Source organism: Rhineura floridana, chromosome 2, assembly GCF_030035675.1.
Source record: "Rhineura floridana isolate rRhiFlo1 chromosome 2, rRhiFlo1.hap2, whole genome shotgun sequence".
Classification (NCBI taxonomy): Eukaryota; Metazoa; Chordata; class Lepidosauria; order Squamata; family Rhineuridae; genus Rhineura; species Rhineura floridana.
Window position 1 is genome coordinate 168528451 of NC_084481.1, and position 19151 is coordinate 168547601.

The 19151-nt window shown below is 44.0% G+C and overlaps 1 protein-coding gene across 3 annotated transcripts in view; it reads left to right on the plus strand.

Annotated features, from left to right (window-relative positions):
* Positions 1 to 15643, plus strand: part of RPAP1 (RNA polymerase II associated protein 1) — a 107051-nt gene extending 91408 nt beyond the window's left edge. For all 3 annotated transcript variants that reach the window (XM_061611375.1, XM_061611373.1, XM_061611374.1), the window contains 5 exons: positions 567 to 709; positions 5250 to 6054; positions 7676 to 7852; positions 12781 to 12837; positions 15214 to 15643. In XM_061611375.1, the coding sequence (XP_061467359.1) occupies positions 567 to 709; positions 5250 to 6054; positions 7676 to 7852; positions 12781 to 12837; positions 15214 to 15348 (1317 nt within the window). In that variant the 3' untranslated portion in view covers positions 15349 to 15643. The remainder of the gene's footprint in view (positions 1 to 566; positions 710 to 5249; positions 6055 to 7675; positions 7853 to 12780; positions 12838 to 15213) is intronic.
* Positions 15644 to 19151: the final 3508 nt, after the last annotated feature.

The window sequence follows — 19151 nt, forward strand, 5'->3', positions numbered from 1 at the left end:
CCCCTTTGATAAAGAAATGGAGAAAAGAAGCATCTAAGTATTGTTCTACCCCATCCCAATTTGCCACACAAAAAGAAAATACCCAGCAGCTTATTAACAGTCTGCAGATATCTAAAGCAGTCGGCTTCTAGCCCACCTGACCTCCCAACATAGAGGGGTTTCATTTGCTCTCAAGGGACTTCTAGGCTGGAGGGTTTTAGGGGCTGCATGTATAACCACAAGGTGAAAATGGGTGAAAATTGGTGTAGATGATCTACTGTGCCAAAGCTTGGCAAAACCCAGATTTTGGCAAACCAAAGTCTCTGTCTCACCTTGTCTCTTAACATGTTGAATAAACACAGTGCAAAATTGTGCGTGTTGTGTTGATTTAAGGAATATGTGGATGTATAAAAAGCCAACAAGTAGGGGAATAAGTGTTGAGAATGTGTGCATTAACAGCTTGGCAAATAATATCTCCCTTTATTCATGGACCTGCCCCATATAATGTCCTCACCCCACCCATATATCTTTGTCAATGCAAATGACTACCACATTTTTATATACTGGAATTTTTGTTTCCTATGCAGGCAGATACTAGTCCAGATTACAGCCGGCATGCTTCACTCCATCACTCTGTTGCCATGGTATTGTTAAGCCGTTTGTTGCCAGGCAGTGAGCACCTGGCTCATCAGCTCCTGTTGGGTCTTGCTTTTAATGCAAAACTGATTCCGTAAGTTTCACTCCTTCTCCACCCCTTCCCTATGACTCCCCTTGAATGACCCTTCTAAAGCTGAGGACCTGGAGAAAGCATTTGGGAAAGAAAGAAAGAAAGAAAGAAAGAAAGAAAGAAAGAAAGAAAGAAAGAAAGAAAGAAAGAAAGAAAGAAAGAAAGAAAGAAAGAAAGAAAGAAAGAAAGAAAGAAAGAAAGAAAGAAAGAAAGAAAGAAAGAAAGAAAGAAGGAGATTTACAGAAGAGTTTTAGTCTAGGGGGAAAGTAGGCCTTGTTCTGCAGCCTGTCCTAGATTACCTTGTAGTGAGGAGTTAAGAACATAAGACGAGTTTTGCTGGGTCTGACCAAAGGTCTAACTAGGCCACCACTCTGTTCCATCAGAGGCTACCGGGATGCTTCTGACAAGCAGGACATGAGCACAGTAGCACTCTGCAGTTCTTGATTTCCAGCAATTGGTATTCAGAGGCATACTGTCCCTGATCCCGAGGGCAATACATAGCCATAATGACTAATCTGCTGTCTACACAATTGAAGGAACATTCTGCTGCAGCTCCGTGGCACTGAAGGAGAAATGCTGACTCCTTGCTCTTCTGTGCACCAACTGTGAAGTGCTTCAAATTACCTTGCCATCTTCATTGTTTTTCCATTGGTAAAGTTCCTCTGCTGTGTGAAAGATAGAGGCTATGTTTGTTTAATTTTTTTCAAGACATCATCTTTGATAATAACATACCCTTAATATAACCACTGCAAAGTGGATTAAGCTGAGAGAGATTTCCTCAAGCAGGGATTTGGAATCATAGAATCGTAGAGTTGGAAGGAGCCTATTAAGCCATCAAGTCCAACCCCCTGCTCAATGAAGAAATCCAAATTAAAGCATACCCAACAGATAGCTGTCCAGCTGCCTCTTGAAGGCCTCCAGTGTTGGAGACCCTACCACCTCCCTAGGTAATTGGTTACATTCTCATACTGCTCTAACAGTTAGGAAGTTTTTCCTGATGTTCAGTTGAAATCTGGTTTCCTGTAACTTGAGCCCATTATTATGTCCTGCACTCTGGGATGATCGAGAAGCAATCCTGGCCCTCCTCTGTATGACAACCTTTCAAGTACTTGAAGAGTGCTATCATATCTCCCCTCAATCTTCTCTTCTCAAGACTAAACATGCCCAGTTCTTTCAGTCTCTCCTCATAAGATTTTGTTTCCAGTCCCCTGATCATCCTTATTGCCCTTCTCTGAATCCTTTCCAGCTTGTCTGCATCTTTCTTAAAGTGTGGTGTCCAGAATTGGACACAGTACTCAAGATGAAGCCTAACCAGTGCTGAATAGAGGGGAACCAATACTTCATGCGATTTGGAAACTATACTTCTGTTAATGCAGCCTAAAATAGCACTTGCCTTTTTTGCAGCCACATCACACTGTTGGCTCATTTTCAACTTGTGATCAATAACAATTCCAAGATCCTTCTCACATGTAGTATTGCTGAGCTAGGTATTCTTTTTCCTAGGTGTAGAACTTTGCACTTATCCCTGTTAAATTTCATTCTGTTGTTTTCAGCCCTCTCTTCCAACCTAACAAGTTCCCTTTGAATTTTCTTCCACGGTATTAGCTATCCCTCCCAATTTTGTATCATCTGCAAATTTGATAAGCATTCTCTGCACCTCCCCATCCATGTCTATAATAAAAATGTTGAAGAGCACTGGGCCCAGGACCAAGCCCTGCGGTACTCCCAGTTTGAGAAGGAACCATTGATAAGCACTCTTTGAGTACTATTCTGTAGCCAACTGTGGATCCACCTGAAAGTTTTTCCATCCATCCCACATTTAGCTAGCTTGCTAATCAGAATATCATGGGGCACTTTGTCAAGAGGTTTGCTGAAGTCAAGATATATTATTTCCACAGCATTCCCACAGTCTGCCAGGGAGGTTACCTGATCAAAAAATGAGATAAGATTAGGTTGGCAGGATTTGTTCTTGATAAATCCATTTTGATAAATCCATTGGCTTCTAGTAATCACTGCATTGTTTTCAAGGTGCTTACAGATTGACCACTTCATAATCTGCTCCAGAATTTTCTCAGGGATTGATGTCAGGCTGACTGGTCTGTAGTTCCTATGTTCCTCCTTTTTGAAGATAGGGACAACATTAGCCCTCCTCCAGTCATCCAGCTCTTCACCCATCCTCCATGGTTTCGCAAAGATAATAGACAGTGACAGAGAGTTCTTCAGCCAGTTACTTCAATACTCTAGGATGCAGATCATCAGGCCCTGGAGATTTGAATTCATTCAAAGTGATTAAGTATTCCTTGACTGTTTGTCTATCAGTCTGAATCTGCAATCCTGCCCCTTCAACTTCACATTTCCCTGGAGGGTCATAGACCCTCTTTTGGGAGAAGACTGAGCCAAAGTAGGAACTGAGTACTTCTGCCTTTTCTTTGTCATCTGTTATCATTTTGCCATCCCCATTGAGTAGCTGTACCACCATTTCTTTTCTGTCTTTTACTATCGATGTACCTGAAGAAAGTTTTTTTCTTGCTTTTGGTATCTCTCCCTCATTCTCAGCTTTAGCCTTCCTGACGCCATCCCTGCAGTTCCATGCTACCTGTCTGTACTCTTCCTTTGTGGTCTGGCCTTCCTTCCACTTCCTGTATGTGTCCTTTTTTGCTTTCATGTCATCTCTAAGCTTTCTGTGAAGCCACATTGGCTTCTTCTGCTGTCTTCCCTCTTTTTTCCTTGATGGAATTGTTTGCCATTGCGCCTTTAGAATTTCCTCTTTTAGAAACTCCCACCCATCTTGGACTGCTTTTCTCATTAGGGTCGCTTGCCATGGAACCTTACTTACCATTGTTCTGAGCTTATTAAAATTGGCTTTCTTGAAGTCCGCGTATGGCTACTCTCAGCTTTTGCTTCCTTTAAAATCAAGAACTCTAGTATGAGAAGGGCCGGGATCTCTTCTTGATCGTCCCAGGGTGCAGGACACAGAATGATGGACTCAAGTTGTAGGAAGCCAGATTTTGACTGGACATCAGGAAAAACTTCCTAACTGTTAGAGCCATTCGGCAATGGAATCAATTACCTAGAGAGGTAGTGGGCTCTCCGACACTGGAGGCATTCATGAGGCAGCTGGACAGCCATCTGTCGGGAATGCTTTGATTTGGATTCCTGCATTGCACAGGGGGCTGGACTTGATGGCCTTCTAGGCCCCTTCCAACTCTACTATTCTATGATTCTATGTGGGCACTTTCCCCCAGAGTTCCTGTAACTTCACTATATAATTTCATCCCACCTAGTCTAAGCCTAATACTTTCTGTACTAGCACTCCACAAGAGTCGGTCTGAAAGCTGAGAATGGGGCAGCTGGGTTGAGTTTCTCCATGACTTGTATTCAAACCATTTCCCCTTCAAGATTTTCCTCAGTCTACCCTTGAAAATAGGTTCTTAAATTTAGCTTCAGTGAGCTAGTGGTGGTAATCGGAAAGGGACCAGAGACAAACCAAAAATAACAATTCAGGGCTCAGTAATATACATGCCTAATTGTAGCTGTTTGGTTAAGTATTATGTTTGCCAATCTAGTGTTCTTTTCCTTTAATAGATTGCCTCTTGTATTTCATTCATACATTTTTCTTATTTTTATATTTCAGTTAATGCCAAGTTTGTATATTTTGATTATTTCTGTGTTTTGGTTTAAATAAATCTTTGCAATTTAGTTTTGGTCTTACTCTGGCAGGTGGGTGTAGCTTGGCTGAAATGGCCTCGCTGGTGGGTCTTATTAGGCACAGGAGCCAGAGGTTCACCACCCCTGACCTATTGCCACAAAGAGTGGGTGGAAGTTTAAGTCAATGTAATGCCGTACATTTTGGGGTGGGGGGTGGGAAGGGAGTTTATTTTTTGTCAACGTTTCTCTGCTGATGGTCACACTTGGTGATTCATTTATCAGTTTTGCTCAGGGAAGTTGCACATTACTAAACCACTCCACAAGAAAAACAATGTTTTGGGATTTCACTTATTGAAAATGTGATGAATTTTAAAAGGAAAGATCTCTCAATAACTACCAGCCAGCCTTCCTCAACCTGGTCTCCTACAGCTGTTGCTAGGCTCTAGCTCCCACCATCCCTGACCATCATTCATGTTAACTGGGGTTGTTGGGAGTTGGAATCCAACAACATCAGGTTGTGGAAGGGTGCTATAAGCTATGATAAATGAGTATTTCCATTTTCAGTCTCATGGAAACACTATTCACAGGGTCGCCATAAGTAGGAATCGACTTGAAGGCAGTACACTCCTGGAAATAGCTAGTCTAAATGAATCTCTGGTCTAATCCTGCAAGGCAGTTCTGACATTCTTTCAAGCAGCGTTTGCTATAAAGACTATGTTTCCTCAGGGCAGTGCCGTGGAATCATGCTGCATCTTTATTTGTGAAGATGGAGATAATAGACTCTACTGGAGATTACTCTTAGGCTGTAGGAAACAGATAAGGAAATAGCAAACATCCATATGTGCCCCACTGCATTGGGATTGACATTTTATTATCTGTGTTCTCCTTTTCACAGAGAAGGAAAAGCAGGGGGCCCCGAAGCTGCTGACTTCTCAGACCTCCTGCACTTGAGCTCAAAGGCAAAGCTGACACAGCCAAGCTCAGCAGCTGCCCTTACTCCGCTCCCTAGTCGTGGTGCCTTACTGCAGGAGGCATACCAGCATCTCCCACTTATCCAGGCCTGCTACCTCACTCATTTTGTTTACTTGGAGCCTGCTCTTGTTCGTTCCAGAAATGTCTATGAAGGACGAACTCACCTCATCCAATCCATGCTTCTTCCTGAGGTCAGAGGACCCATCCTGCCTTCTGATTGGCCATTCCTTCCTCTTGTCAACGTCTATAACAAAGTGACTGGTGCAGAAACACGATGGGCTGTACTGAGCTCTCTTCCAGTGGATCTTGTAAATACCGTGACGCGGAACCTACAGTGGGTCCTTTTGTTGGAGACTTGGCGAGCCAAAGTCCTTCAGAGCATCTCAGCTGCAGCTAAACTTGCAAGGCTTATGTGTGTCTTCCTCACAGGCAGTGACTTGTTCCTGGAAGGTCCTGTCCATTGCTACACGGCTGCCCTGCTCTCCCTTTACTGCCACTCCAAAGTCCTGGACTCTTTGAACTTGGATGCTCCCCTCCCTGGCTTAGCTTCTTTCCATGACCTCTACATGAATCTCCTGGAACAGTTTGAAGGTGTCTCCTTTGGAGACCCTCTCTTTGGAGTCTTTGTGCTGCTTCCTCTGCAGAGGCGTTTCAGTGTGCAGCTAAGGATGGCAGTCTTTGGAGAGCATGTGAGCACCCTGAGGGCACTGGGAGTTCCGCTCCAACAGGTGGGTCTCATGTCTGCTGCTTGAGTTCAGCTCACCCAAAGTGTAGTAAGACAAGACTCATTCCCATGTTTGAGTGGGTGCCCTCGAGGGCTAGGGTCCAAATTTCAGGAGGTATAAACTTCTTAGGAAAACAAGGGAAGGGTTGCAGATGCAGCACCATCCAAACACACTGAGGTCAAGCATGGAGAATCAGTCTAGGTCCAAAATGTAATCCAGAGGCAAGATCAGTCCAAAGTTAGTATCATAGGGAGTTCATCTTGGGACAGCACATTCCATTGTTTAATTAAGTGCTGTGTACTTCCTTTTGTTTATCCTTATGTCTCTGAGTTCTAGTGTTCTGAGAGAGGGGAAGAGAAAAAAGTGTGAGGAAGTGGAAGCAACTTGCAAGACTGGGATGAGCATAAGCTCTCTTCCCAGATAGGGATGGACTGAGCAGCCTAACTTTCTCCTATTTAAGTTTTGCTGGCACTCAGTCATAGGTCCATTCCATCCTATCTTGGGTAGATTTTTTGGAAAGACTGCATGAAAAGTCCTCATGTAAATTGTACACACTTGTTAATGTAAAATACATATTTTTCAATGTTTTTCAATGAATTCTATAAAATACACATTTTTAACATAAAACACACATTTTTGTACACTTTTTGCAAACCAAAGCTACTGAAATCTGAAGAAAGTGTGTAATCTGTCCTGATCCGCAAGCAAGTTCAGAACATTAGAGCAGCTTGCTCTGCTCAAAAAAGGTGCAAATTCCTCCTCCATCCCATCCAGGCTGTAACTAGGGCTGCATTCACTCTGCTCTTTCTCACAAGCTAATCAAATACTTGCAACACCCATAGTGATTTGTTGGGTGAATGGTGGGTGTAGAAACCCAGTGGAGCGGCTGTTTGCTTCACTGTATACCCTAATCATGATTCAGTTTCCCTTGTACGAAGGCCCTTGACTCCTAAGTATTCGTAGATTTCCCAAGCAGGGAACAGGTAATGTTAAGGGACCAGTAAAGGATACAGTGCTGGCTCCAGGTTTTGAGGGGCCTCTGTTGAGATGCTCTTAGTGGACCCTCCCCTCCATGAGTGGACCCATCTCCCGAACACTGTTGCCACTGCTCACTTCTATTACCCTTTACCTCTATGTCCAGTTCACACAACCGCCCAAGAGATGAGCCCAAGACAAGGTGGGGGTTATTCTGTCTCCTCGCTGTGGTCGTTGCAACCCTGGAGAGGGGAGGTGAATAGGCAGCAACAGCAGGAAGGGAAGGGTAGTGGAGCTTGAAGGTGCTTAGTGTCATATGGTTGCGGGTCTCAGCAGGTGCCCGACAATGCTAACTCCTGACACCAGCTCTGATAGTGAAGGGATAGAGGAAGGAGCCTCTGTCTGGCTTCTAGAGCCGCTTTGCAGGACGGAATGGTGATTCATCATTGCTGAGGTCACTGTGAGGTTATTTCTTCTCAGCCCTGAGCTCAGGTATATTGACACTTCTGTCCCTCAGGGGCACCTAGATGCTCCTTGTCCTGGGTTTTTCTTTCTCAGCATAACATGATCCACAGTCATTATACTTTTGCGTGCAGAGACGCCTGATCATTGGAGAAGGGTGATGTTGCTTTCTTGGCTTTTGTTGCAGTTTCCTGTGCCTCTGGAGCAATACCTTTCTCCCCTTGAAGACAACCTGAACCTTTTAAGGCAGTACTTCCACACTTTGATCACAGGGACTTTGCGACAGAACTGGTGTCCTGTACTTTATGTGGTTGCTGTGGCCCATGTCAACGGCTTCATTTTCTCACAGGATAGCACTACACAGGTATGTCATGAATTTTCCACGTCTGGCCCTAGTGCATCCTGCTCTTCCACCAAGTGTTTGCATAATGTAAACATACCCTCCCTGTGATGTTGATGTGGTTGTGTGAAAAGCCTCCAGTTTTTACCTGGCAGGACGTGTATAAATGTCTTGTCCTGCACTGTCCATATGGATCTGGGATTTTTAATGTAATAAAAATAGCCCAACAGCAATGTTGCAGGCTATCTTTTGGAGACTTTTTGGAACATTCCATTTGTCCAGAATTCAGCAGCCAGAGTTTTTTTGGGAACCAGCAAAATTCACACCGTGCTATGTCGACCCATCAACTTTGCTGGGTTGCCATTTTGTTTCTTGGCTCAATTCAAGGTCTGGTCCAAGGCTTGTTTGAGGCTTTAAAGATTACCTCAGGAAAGGCCTCTTTCCATGTGAATGTGGTCTAGAAATTTACCTTACATCTTAGATATTTCTCTGTCTCTCCCTCCACCTCTACCATCAGAGTGATGCAAGTGAGCATGAGAGACAGCGGGGCCTTTTTGGTTGCGGCACCTAGTTTGCAGAATGGCCTACCAGGGGATGTACACCTGATTCCTTCATTGACTGCTTTTAATTGGGTGTTGAAAATGAACATTTTAAAGAAGCTCTAAATAGGTTTTTACCCTACAGATTATTGTTATTACTGCTTTTAAAGCCATCCTTATGATTGCTTTGATGTTTTAATATGTTGTCTTATTGTTTTGTATAAATTTGTAAGTCAAATTCTTCCTCCAGTAAAGACATCTCCCAGGTTTTTCTAGAAAAACACATGGGGACACAGTAAAGCCAATGTCCCCGTTGCATTATGATTTTGTTGTCAGTTAATAGTGGGAATCCAATGTGAGGATCTTCCTGGACACATTAGATTGTATCCAATAGTTGTGCAAGTGGAAGCTATTCATGTAATTGACCTCCCTGTGGCCTCCAAAAAGCCTCCGTGGTGGTTTGGGGAGCTTTGCTGACCATAGTGGACTGTGTTATGGGAGGATGGAGGGGGAATTGCCCACCACTGGGTGGTGGTGCCTTGCAGGAGCGGAGCTTTGCATTGCTTCCCTTTCCATCTCCTGGTCTTATACAGTAGTGGCAACCCATGTTGGATAACACAGCATCCCCATCTAGCAGGGATGGGGAACTCTCAGCCCGCCAGCAGCAGCCTGCAGGGCCTCTCCATGCTAGGCTTGCTAGGCTCTTCTCAGCCTGCACCGTGGGCTGTGGGGCTGTCCTGCTTAATGGGAACAACTGAGCAACAGGGGAAAGGGAGACATGGGGGAGGGAAAGTAAAACTCTTCCTTCTCCTTGTGATCCCAATGACAATTGCCTCATTGCTCCCCCTGCTGCTGTGAAGAAAAAACTAACCTTATGGAGCGATCTTCGTCTGAATTGTGGGGAGGACAGTCAACAGCTTAGCAGCGGGGAAGAGGTGGTATGACTTCAAAGTCCTGCTGTTTAGTTGAGCAGCAGGACTTGGTAACCCCTTCTTCCCTGTGGCTTGGTTGTTTCCCACCAATCACTTGAGCAGCGCAGGAACAGGTGAGAAATTTAACCCTTTCCTTCCCTCACAATCCCTATGACAAATTACCGGTTACTTGAAGGGACACCTCTCCCTATATCATTCTGCCCAGGCTTTAAGATCTGCTGGGGAGGGCTTCTTTGTTACTCCATCATCAAGCGGGTCCAAATGTCTGCCACTTGTGAAAGGGCTTTTTCAGTGGCAGTTTCCCTGGCTTTGGAATGCCTTTCCACCCACAATCCAACTGGCGCCTGCTCTGTTTGTGTTTTGGCAACAGCTGAAAGTGTATCTCTTCCACTAGGCTTTTAATGATATTGGCGTCTGAAGTTTTAAGCCTCTGTTAGTTGCAAACAAGAAGGAGAATTTGCTATACCTGTTGTTCTGACAAAACCAAAATATTTTGTTGTACCTGGAATAACTTGTGCAATGAAGGGCAGGTTCAAAATGAAATCAAATATAATAATGCATGCCTCTACTCCTGGCTATTAATATATTTAGGAAAAACTTAACAGCTTAATTGAGGTAGGGCAAATCAGGTGCTGGGGTGGGGAGGCAAGGAGAGTCATGTGGCTTGAGCCTCAAGCATCAATTTGGGGGCATTTGGTAAATTTTGCCACTTGTTTTTATGTGTATCAGACCAAAATGTGACCCACTGTTTCAGCTTAGAGCTGCAAATTCAAGCAAATAAGGGTTGTGATTTGGTAAAAGACATTTTTTTGTTAACTGATAGAGATTCTGTCTTAAAGAGTTTGAAATGCTCATAAATATTAATAAAAATATATCGGTTCTGATGGCTGAGAAGAGGGGCTGAGTAGGGGTCATCTTTATCAGGATTGTAGAGGGGGAGCTAAACCTCTCCCTTCCCCACCCCCTCCCCATTATGTGTATGTGTGAGTGAGAAAGTTGTATGTTGGTAGATGGGTGGGTGGTGTGTTGATAAATAGTTTCCTGTGAAGGGAAGGAGGCAGAAAGAAAAAGAGAAAGTGGTGTCCCCACCCACTTTTGGCTTTGGCCCCATTCCCTCCAAGAAAAGGTAGCCTAGATTTTTTTAAAAAGTTTTCCACCTCTGCCCTACAGCACCCTGACTGCCTCTGAAACTTAAAGAGAATGTGAGTGGTGCTGTGCTCCCATGCAAGCTAGCAGGGATGATCAGCATTCATTCTCTGCTTCACCCCAGCCCATAGTGCGGATGCTGGGTTGCATTGTGTAGCTTTCTTTCCCGTGCCACCATGCAAGTAGCCTGGGACTTGTAAGGCCATATACACAGTAGGGATGGGATCTGTTGGCCGGTGCCACACCAAAAGCATTCCATCGACCTAACTGGTGGTATTGATTCAAGTTTGTTCTTTGTCTGCTATCCATTGCTTTTACTGGTCTGATTTTTTCCACCCCACAAATATCACTATTAATATTGAAAGGAATTGTCAATATTTTGAAAAGAAAGCAGCTTTGTATCCTCCTCCACTATTGATTCCTCATTGCTTCAAGTGGAGGGGGAGTGGCAGAGAGAGGAAGAGAGCCGTATTGCTGTGCCGTGAGTAAAATCAATGAAAAATAAAAATATATTTGAGGGAATATTCAAAGGGGGGAATCCGGTGTCACGGAAAAGCTGCCGAAGTTCAGAGCAAACAGGATTGCTCTGTAAAAACAGAAAATATACAGACCATTTTAAAATCCGATACTAAATCCTTAATTCAGCAGAATTCTCGCCCAGTAGGCCTGGTTTGCACATCACTCTAAGCTAAAACATGGCTTAGTATGAAAACATGAGCATGCAGGTTCTTGGAGAGAAGATTGTGCTGCTTTGCTTCTGCTGCACTAAATTCAGCCATGGCTTGGCTTAGCACAGCGTTACCCAACCTTTTTCGACCCAACACGCCTTTGCAAAATCTTTTTGTGCCCAACGCCCCGCCTCAGATTAAGTATATGCCAATGCTTCCTATTCTTCCCTTAAAATATGAGTAATACATAAAAGGTATTTTCAATGATTGTTACTGATTGTTTTTATCATGCCTTTTTATTGCACTTAGATTACACATTGAATTCTTAGTATGATTTATTAATATACATACATAGTTATAGAAAAGTAAATAAAATGAGATTTATTATAAAATACTAGTGTGATCCTTGAGCTTGATGAGTTTTGGCTTACTTCACAATATCTGGAGTATACTTGGATAGTAATAGTCTTAAGTCACCACGACTAACAATATCCAAACGGTTTCGATTCTTCACTAGTATGTGATCAGTTTACCGGCATTGTTTTGTTAAACAAGTTCATTTAAACATCACAGAAACAATGGGTAGCGAGTGTGTCCCATTCCTGAAGAAAACCAGCAAATAACTGACTGTCTGCGTCACCTGTTTGCACACGGCACTCATCCGTTGGAAGAATGTGCCCTCCACCAATACACCCATCTTATCAAACTCTCTCTTGTGATTGGTTCCAACATCCCTCAAGACAGCATCGGAACATTACCTAGTGCCGGGGCATGGCTAATATCCCCATTCCTTGATATGACACTGGCCGCTATTCAGAATTTCTTTACTAAAGAGCACACACTATTTATAGTGTTATTTCCATGAATTGAGACTATTAAATACATTCTAATGGGGGACAAAACAGTTTAAAAATTAATGATTTGTGTATTAAATAAAATTAAACTTAAAGCTTCAACTGTCGCATCAGACCGCCAAATGTCAACGCCCCCCTAATGAACTCAAATGCCCCCCTAAAGTTTGTAGTCACGCCAATGTCCCCCTGAAAGGCTGTAATGCCCCCCAGTGGGGTGCTACCGCCCACATTGGGAATTACTGGCTTAGCATGTTGCCCGAACCTGGGCTTGTGGTTTAGCTCTCCTGGACAGATCACAAGCTGTAACCTATAGGACAAACCTTGGTTACAGCTCATGGTTAGTTCACATGAAGCTGTGGTTTGGCTTATTATTATTACTATTATTTATTAAATTTATACTTCGTCCTTCCTCCCAAAGGAGCCCAGGGTGGCAAACAACAAGTGATAAAACAATAAACGTATCTTAAACAGAGTTCCAATACAGATGCACACTAGTTTAGAGTGATGTGTGAATGAGGCCACTGAATCCTCAGTAAGCCACAGAATGTGGCCCATTGGGCCACTTGTTCTGCATGCCAGAGTAGCCCAAGAAAAAAGAGGTGCCTTCATTGGTTCTTCTGTGCACACCAGAGACTCAAAGAAAAAGGTTGATATATAGGATATACAGATTTCAGCTCTTGTAAATTTATTGTTCTGTGATAGCCAATAATTCCCTTGGGTGTCCTGAAGAGTTGGAGGTCTTGCTCTTTAGAAAAAGCAGCTGTAAAGATGTCTTAAATCTAACTTTTTTTGTGTGCATGTATTTTCTCTCAGGAGGCTGACATGGTCCGAAAAAGCATGCTACAGAAGACCTGGCTGTTGACAGATGAGGTAGGTTCTCTGCAACAGGCTCTCAACACCAGTCTTTTAATACTACAAACAGACTTCTGTAGGGTGATGAATTATCACACCTTTCTTATACTCCCAACTTTGAAAACCTGTCTGTATGGGATATGTAGCTGGGACACATTAGTTCAGCCCATTTGCTCACTGCAAACAATTGTGTTGATTTCTGTACTGAGTCCTCGTCCTCTGCTGGACAAAGGAGCCATCGTTTCCGTAGGAATGCAGGAAAGTTGGGCAAAACCCTGGGCAACTGTTGTGCACCCTCCTTACAGTTGCAGTTTAGCCCTAAAGTGCTACACTAGCAAACAAGCCCTGATGTGAACATGCCTTTGAGACATGGACTTATGTTTTCATATGGTATGGAACAGAGCACATTTTATTGTGTGGCCAGTTGGATAATTTTCCTGAAAAAGATATTGTTGGATGAATACTCCCACTCTGGTACAAAAAAATGGAGGGAGCACTCCCAGACTTTTGCTTGGTCCTGTGAGCCTGTGTCTAGTTCAATCTCATCTCGGCCACAAATTCAGTAGAGGGCCTTTGGCAATCCACTAAAAGTGATGTGAAGATACAACAAGCACTATTGTAAGGTGATCTAGATCATTGGTTTATTTATTTTATTTATTTATTATTTAATTTATATCCTGCCCTTCCTCCCAGCAGGAGCCCAGGTTCCCACCTGTATGAGTACGGGACCCCCTTTGTAACTCAAAATGTTTTGCAACCCCCACATGCTAATTGTTGTAATTTTAGTCTCTGTTAATTGAAAAAATGCGTTATTTATTTATTTATTACTTTATTTATTTATTAGATTTATATCCCACCCTTCCACTCCGTAGGAGCCCAGGGCAGCAAAATAATGAAGCGCTAAATAATGTCACTTTTTATTCATCACAAGAACAAATATGATGGTGATATTTATTAACTGCCCTTCACCAGAATGTCCCAGAGCAGATTACAGCAATATAAACAACTTTTAACAAATGTTGAAGGAAATGAAAGGAAGGAGATAAAAGTAAACCACCCAGAGTGGTGAACAGAGCCTGGTTGATGCCAGGGCATTTAGACTCTGGTTTTAAGCATTCCACCTGTATACAAGGATGCCTCCTCTTCCGCACTCTGCTCTGGAAGCTCCGTATGACAATAATAATAGTGATATGTCTAACAGGCGAAGCTTTCCCCATAATTGTATTTACCTACTAGAAAAGGCTTAATTTAATTTCTGTTTAATTTCTGCCTGCCACACAGCTGTTAAAGGCGCAAGAGCCCTGCTCTCCCCAAGTGCCAACCCTAAACCATGCAAAGAACTCAAGTTGAGGAAAAACAACAAAATTTGGGCAACTTAACTTCCTTTAAAATATTTTAAAATATAATGAACATATACAACTGTATAAAAACATACCCAGTCTTGATAAACAGCAACAAAAATACACTGAGCATGTGCAATTTCACATTTTAAAAACTTTATCCATCTTTTCTTGTTCACTTACTGCCTTGGGTCAGCTACTAACTGTCAGCCTAACCTACTCCATCTGGCGGTTGCTCCACTGAATTCTATAGGACTTCTGAGTAGTCCTGTTTAGGATTGCAGCTTAAGTCCTTGTAATGATAGACATAATTACTTACTTTAACCAGTAAAGCCCACCTCCCCGCTCAAAACAAAAGTAGTACAGTTTCAAAGCTTCAACAGAATCTTAGTCTGGTCTGATTACTGCAATTTGATTCACCTGGGAGTGAGCCCCATTAAATATGAAGAGACTTACTTTTGAGTAGATATGTATGCATTGTACTATAAGTTAACTATACAGTGAATTTTTAATGTGTGCCCAGGTGTGTATTTGTGGGGCGACGCTCCAGGACTCTGTCCTGTCATTTTATTAGCAGGCAGACCCCTCCTGAGGTCCCTCTTGTCTCTACAGCCAGAGCCAATCAGCTCGATCAGTCATCCCTTGCTGCTGCTGGAGCTTAAATAAGCCCAGCTGGCCCCTTCTCTTGATGCACGTGATCGAGTGCTGCTCAGCTTTCTCTGTGGTGGGAACTGACTGTGCCGGCTGGGAGGAAGGGAGGGGAGACGGAAGTGGCTGAGTGCACATGCAGTGCAGACTCACCAGTTGGTAGCCCACAGACCGGCCATTAATTATTTTCTTATTTTTAAAAAAATTAATAATTCTTTTCTTGGCTCTTTGCGGCCCCCCTGGGTTTCCCTTGTGCTCCTCCCCCCCCACACACACACATACACAAAAAAAACCATAGTCTGGAATGGCCCATATCTCCATGATTCAAGCCATACTGGAGCGTGTTGGGGAAATTGTCATCTTTTCTTTCAGCTGTACTCTTATTTACTACTGTTCCTTCTTTCAGGTACTAAAGCAACATCTTCTCTACTACAAATTGCCAAATAAAGACAACCCGATGGGGTTTGACGTTTATGAGCAGCTTCCTGCCATCCGACTGAAATACCTGCACACTGTGACTAAGAAGGACCCTTCAGTATGAGACTTGTAGAGAAGAATCTCAGCAGCCACCTGACGAAGTGGGGGACAGAAGTGCCAAGGCTGGAGAGAAGCTTGATCAGCTCTGTGGTCTCTCGCCTTGCCTGATGAGTACAACAGAAAGGAATCTGCACTGTCGGCCTCGGCTTGGCCTGGCCTTGGGAGAACATTGGAATATCTTTCCATTTTCAAGCACCTGATTTTTTTCATGGTGGAAGAAACTGGATAAACAAGTGTATACCCAAGATGGAAGACACATGATTTTAAAAATAAAATGTGATGCAGGTAGGATACTGGAAGAGATTGTGTGTGTCTTAATTAACTTCTATTACAGTAAAATGTACCTGAACATGAGAGGGGCCTGTTGAATCACACCAGTGACCCTTTTAGTCCAGCATCCTGTTCTCACAGTGGCCAACCAGATGCCTCCAGGAAGCCTGCAAGCAAGACTGAATGCTAAGACTCTCCTCTCCTGCAGTTTCCAGCAACTGATACTCAGACGCGTAATGCTAGTCTGATGTGCAGCATTAGGTTTGGCTGGAAGACTGTAGCATCTCAGGTAGAAATATAATAATAATAATAATAAATTTAATTTATGTGTCGCCTCTCTGGCCAGTGGCCACTCTAGGCGACGTACATACAATAAATATAGCAAAATACAATACAAAAATACAGTGTAATAGTATAAATTATAAAACAAACAATACATAATAGGAGGCATGTAAACAAAAAATATTAAGCCTCCCCAGAAATCCCAAAAGCCTGTTGAAAGAGCCAGGTCTTTAAGGCCTTGCGGAACATATTCAGGGAAGAGATGTGCCGAAGATCTTGTGGGAGGGAGTTCCAGAGGGTGGGGGCCGCCACTGAAAAGGCCCTCTCTCTAGTACCCGCCAATCTAGCTGCTTTGGTTGGCAGGACTGAGAAAAGGCCTTGTGTGGCCGATCTTGTTAGGCGGCATGATTGGTGGCGTTGTAGGCGATCCTTTAGATAAACTGGGCCGAGACCGTATAGGGATTTAAAGGTTAATACCAACACCTTGAATTGGGCCCGGAAAACAACTGGAAGCCAGTGTAGATCGAACAGCACTGGCGTGATATGGTCCCGGCGACGACTGTTTGTGAGTAGTCGAGCCGCCGCATTTTGTATAAATTGTAGTTTCCGGACCGTTTTCAAGGGTAACCCCACGTAGAGCGCATTACAGTAATCTAATCGAGAGGTGACCAGGGCATGCACTACCAGTGGGAGCTGATGAACAGGAAGGTAGGGTTGCAGCCTACTTACAAGGTGTAGTTGATACCAAGCTGCCCGGCTCACAGCTGAAATCTGAGCCTCCATGGACAGCTTGGAATCAAGTACAACCCCGAGGCTGCGGACCTGGTCCTTTAGGGGTAAACTCACCCCATTGAACTTCAGGTCAACAGTTCCCAACCTTCTCTTGTCCCCCACGAGCAGTACCTCGGTCTTGTCAGGGTTCAGTTTCCGCCTATTTCTTCCGATCCATCCACTCACGGACTCCAGGCACTTGGACAAGGTTTCCACAGCCAACTCTGGCGAAGATTTAAACGAGAGATAGAGCTGAGTGTCATCCGCATATTGGTGACACTGCAGCCCAAATCTCCTGATGATCGCCCCCAGCGGCTTCATATAGATGTTAAATAGCATGGGAGAGAGGATAGAGCCCTGTGGCACACCACAATTGAGAGGCCAAGGGTCTGAAACCTCCTCCCCCAATGCTACCTGTTGGTACCTGTAGGAGAGAAAGGAATGGAACCACTGTAATACAGTGCCTCCAATTCCCAATCCCTCTAGGCGATATAAGAGGATACTGTGGTCGACAGTATCAAAAGCTGCTGAGAGATCGATCCGGGAAAGTGGAAACCGATTCTTCAAAATTGTTCTTGGGATAGTGATTTGCACAAGCTGTTAAGAGTCTGCAGCTGTTCTGTGCCAGACGTGTCAGGAAACAACATTAGAAGTTTTCATCTCTGTGCAAAGCCACCTGTCTCTCCTCCCTGTCTCTGTGCATTAGCTGTTTGTTCTTTCTATTTTTAAAACCTTATTATATTAAATAAAGTTATCTTTTGCAGAGCAGGATGTTTTGGCAGCTGCAACCACTCCCCATGAGGTAAAAGAAGAGGAGTGTGTGGCTGGTTGGTTGGAAATGCACAGTGCAAGAAATGGAACTTAATAGATGAGAAGGCATGTTCAGTGGTGCCATCCCAGGGTTCTGTAGGAGGCACACTGGGGGAGAGGGGAGCATGCAAACCCAAAGGGAGGCTTGGCTTGTTCCTGTCACAATTAACCATCATTTTCTGCCATGTCCAGATGTAGCCAGTGTTAGCCATCTAATCACACTTCCTGTGTAAGGGGGATTCAGTCATCTTCCCCCAACCATGGGGTATATTAATGTTCCCCATGAGATTTACAGAGGAAGCGTAAATGGGAGATGTGTGCCAATCGCTCACACAACCTTTATTGGTGCTTCTTGCTCTGCCCTAAGCCGATATTTGTTCTTGCAAAAAGTAAAGGTAAAGGTGTCCCCGCACTTGTAGTGCGAGTCGTTTCCGACTCTTAGGGTGATGTCTTGCGACTTTTACTAGGCAGACCATATATATGGGGTGGGTTTGCCAGTTCCTTCCCCGGCCTTTCTTTACCCCCCAGCGTATGCCGGGTACTCATTTTACCAACCACGGATGGATGGAAGGCTGAGTGGACCTCGACCCCTTTTACCGGAGATTCGACTTCCTCCTTCCGTTGGAATTGAACTCCGGCCTTGAGCAGAGCTTCGGCTGCATTACCGCCGCTTGGCACTCTGCGCCACGGAGGATCTGTTATTTGTTCTTGCAATACAGTGTTATTTAGTGGTTCTCCAACAAGAGGGAACCTCTCTCAGTAGCAACATTAGCGTCACCCTAACTTTTTTAAAAGTTTATGAATATGTGCCAGGATGCATATTTATTTCACCATAACAGCTCCATTGGCTTCGGTGGGAGAAGGTTAAAGGGGATGCAGGTGGTGACTTTAGTGTCAGGGAAGGGTGGCAAATTTTGCTGTAGCCTCAACAGTCTTGCAAACTGTAGCCCTGTAAACATACTCTAGAGCAGTTTAAAATAAGCCATTCAGTTTTAGGAGAAAAGAAGAGTCAGAAGGCAGGAAAGGCAGCACCTCCTTGGCTATTGCTGCTGACCCTATAGTGCAGGCACTGCCAATGTGGTGGCCTCCAGATGTTGGACTACAACTTGAAGATGGTCCAGACTAATGCAAAATGCTGTGGCAAGAATGCTGATGGGGTAATATGCTTGCACCCTGCTGCTCCCATCTTAAAACAGCTACTCTGATTGCCATTTGTTTTCTGGGCCCAGTTCAAGGTGCTTGCTCTGATCTTTAAGGTCCTCAATAGCTTGGGACCCAAATTTGTGCACCTTTTCCACATCCCCCTGCCCATGCTCTTAAGTTCAGCAAATGAGGCCCTGGTGGTTTCTCCTCAGTATAAAGTATGTAGTGTGGGGGACTAGGAAAGGGCTTTTGCCCTGTAACCCCTCGTGTGTAGCCCCCTCCCTACTGAGATGCGTCTGCAACCATCTTTATAGTTGTTGCATTTTAACTAGCTGCCTACGTTTTCAGCAGGCATTTAGAGGAGGAGGAACTTGGGTGTGCTGCTATTAATAATAGTGATTTGTTACGGGGTTGTTTAGGGATTGTATTATTTTATGGATTAGAGAAATGTATTCGCCTGTTGTAAACTGCCCTGTGCAAAAGGTGATATATAAAGTATCTAAATAAACTCCTGCTTAGAGTGTTACCACA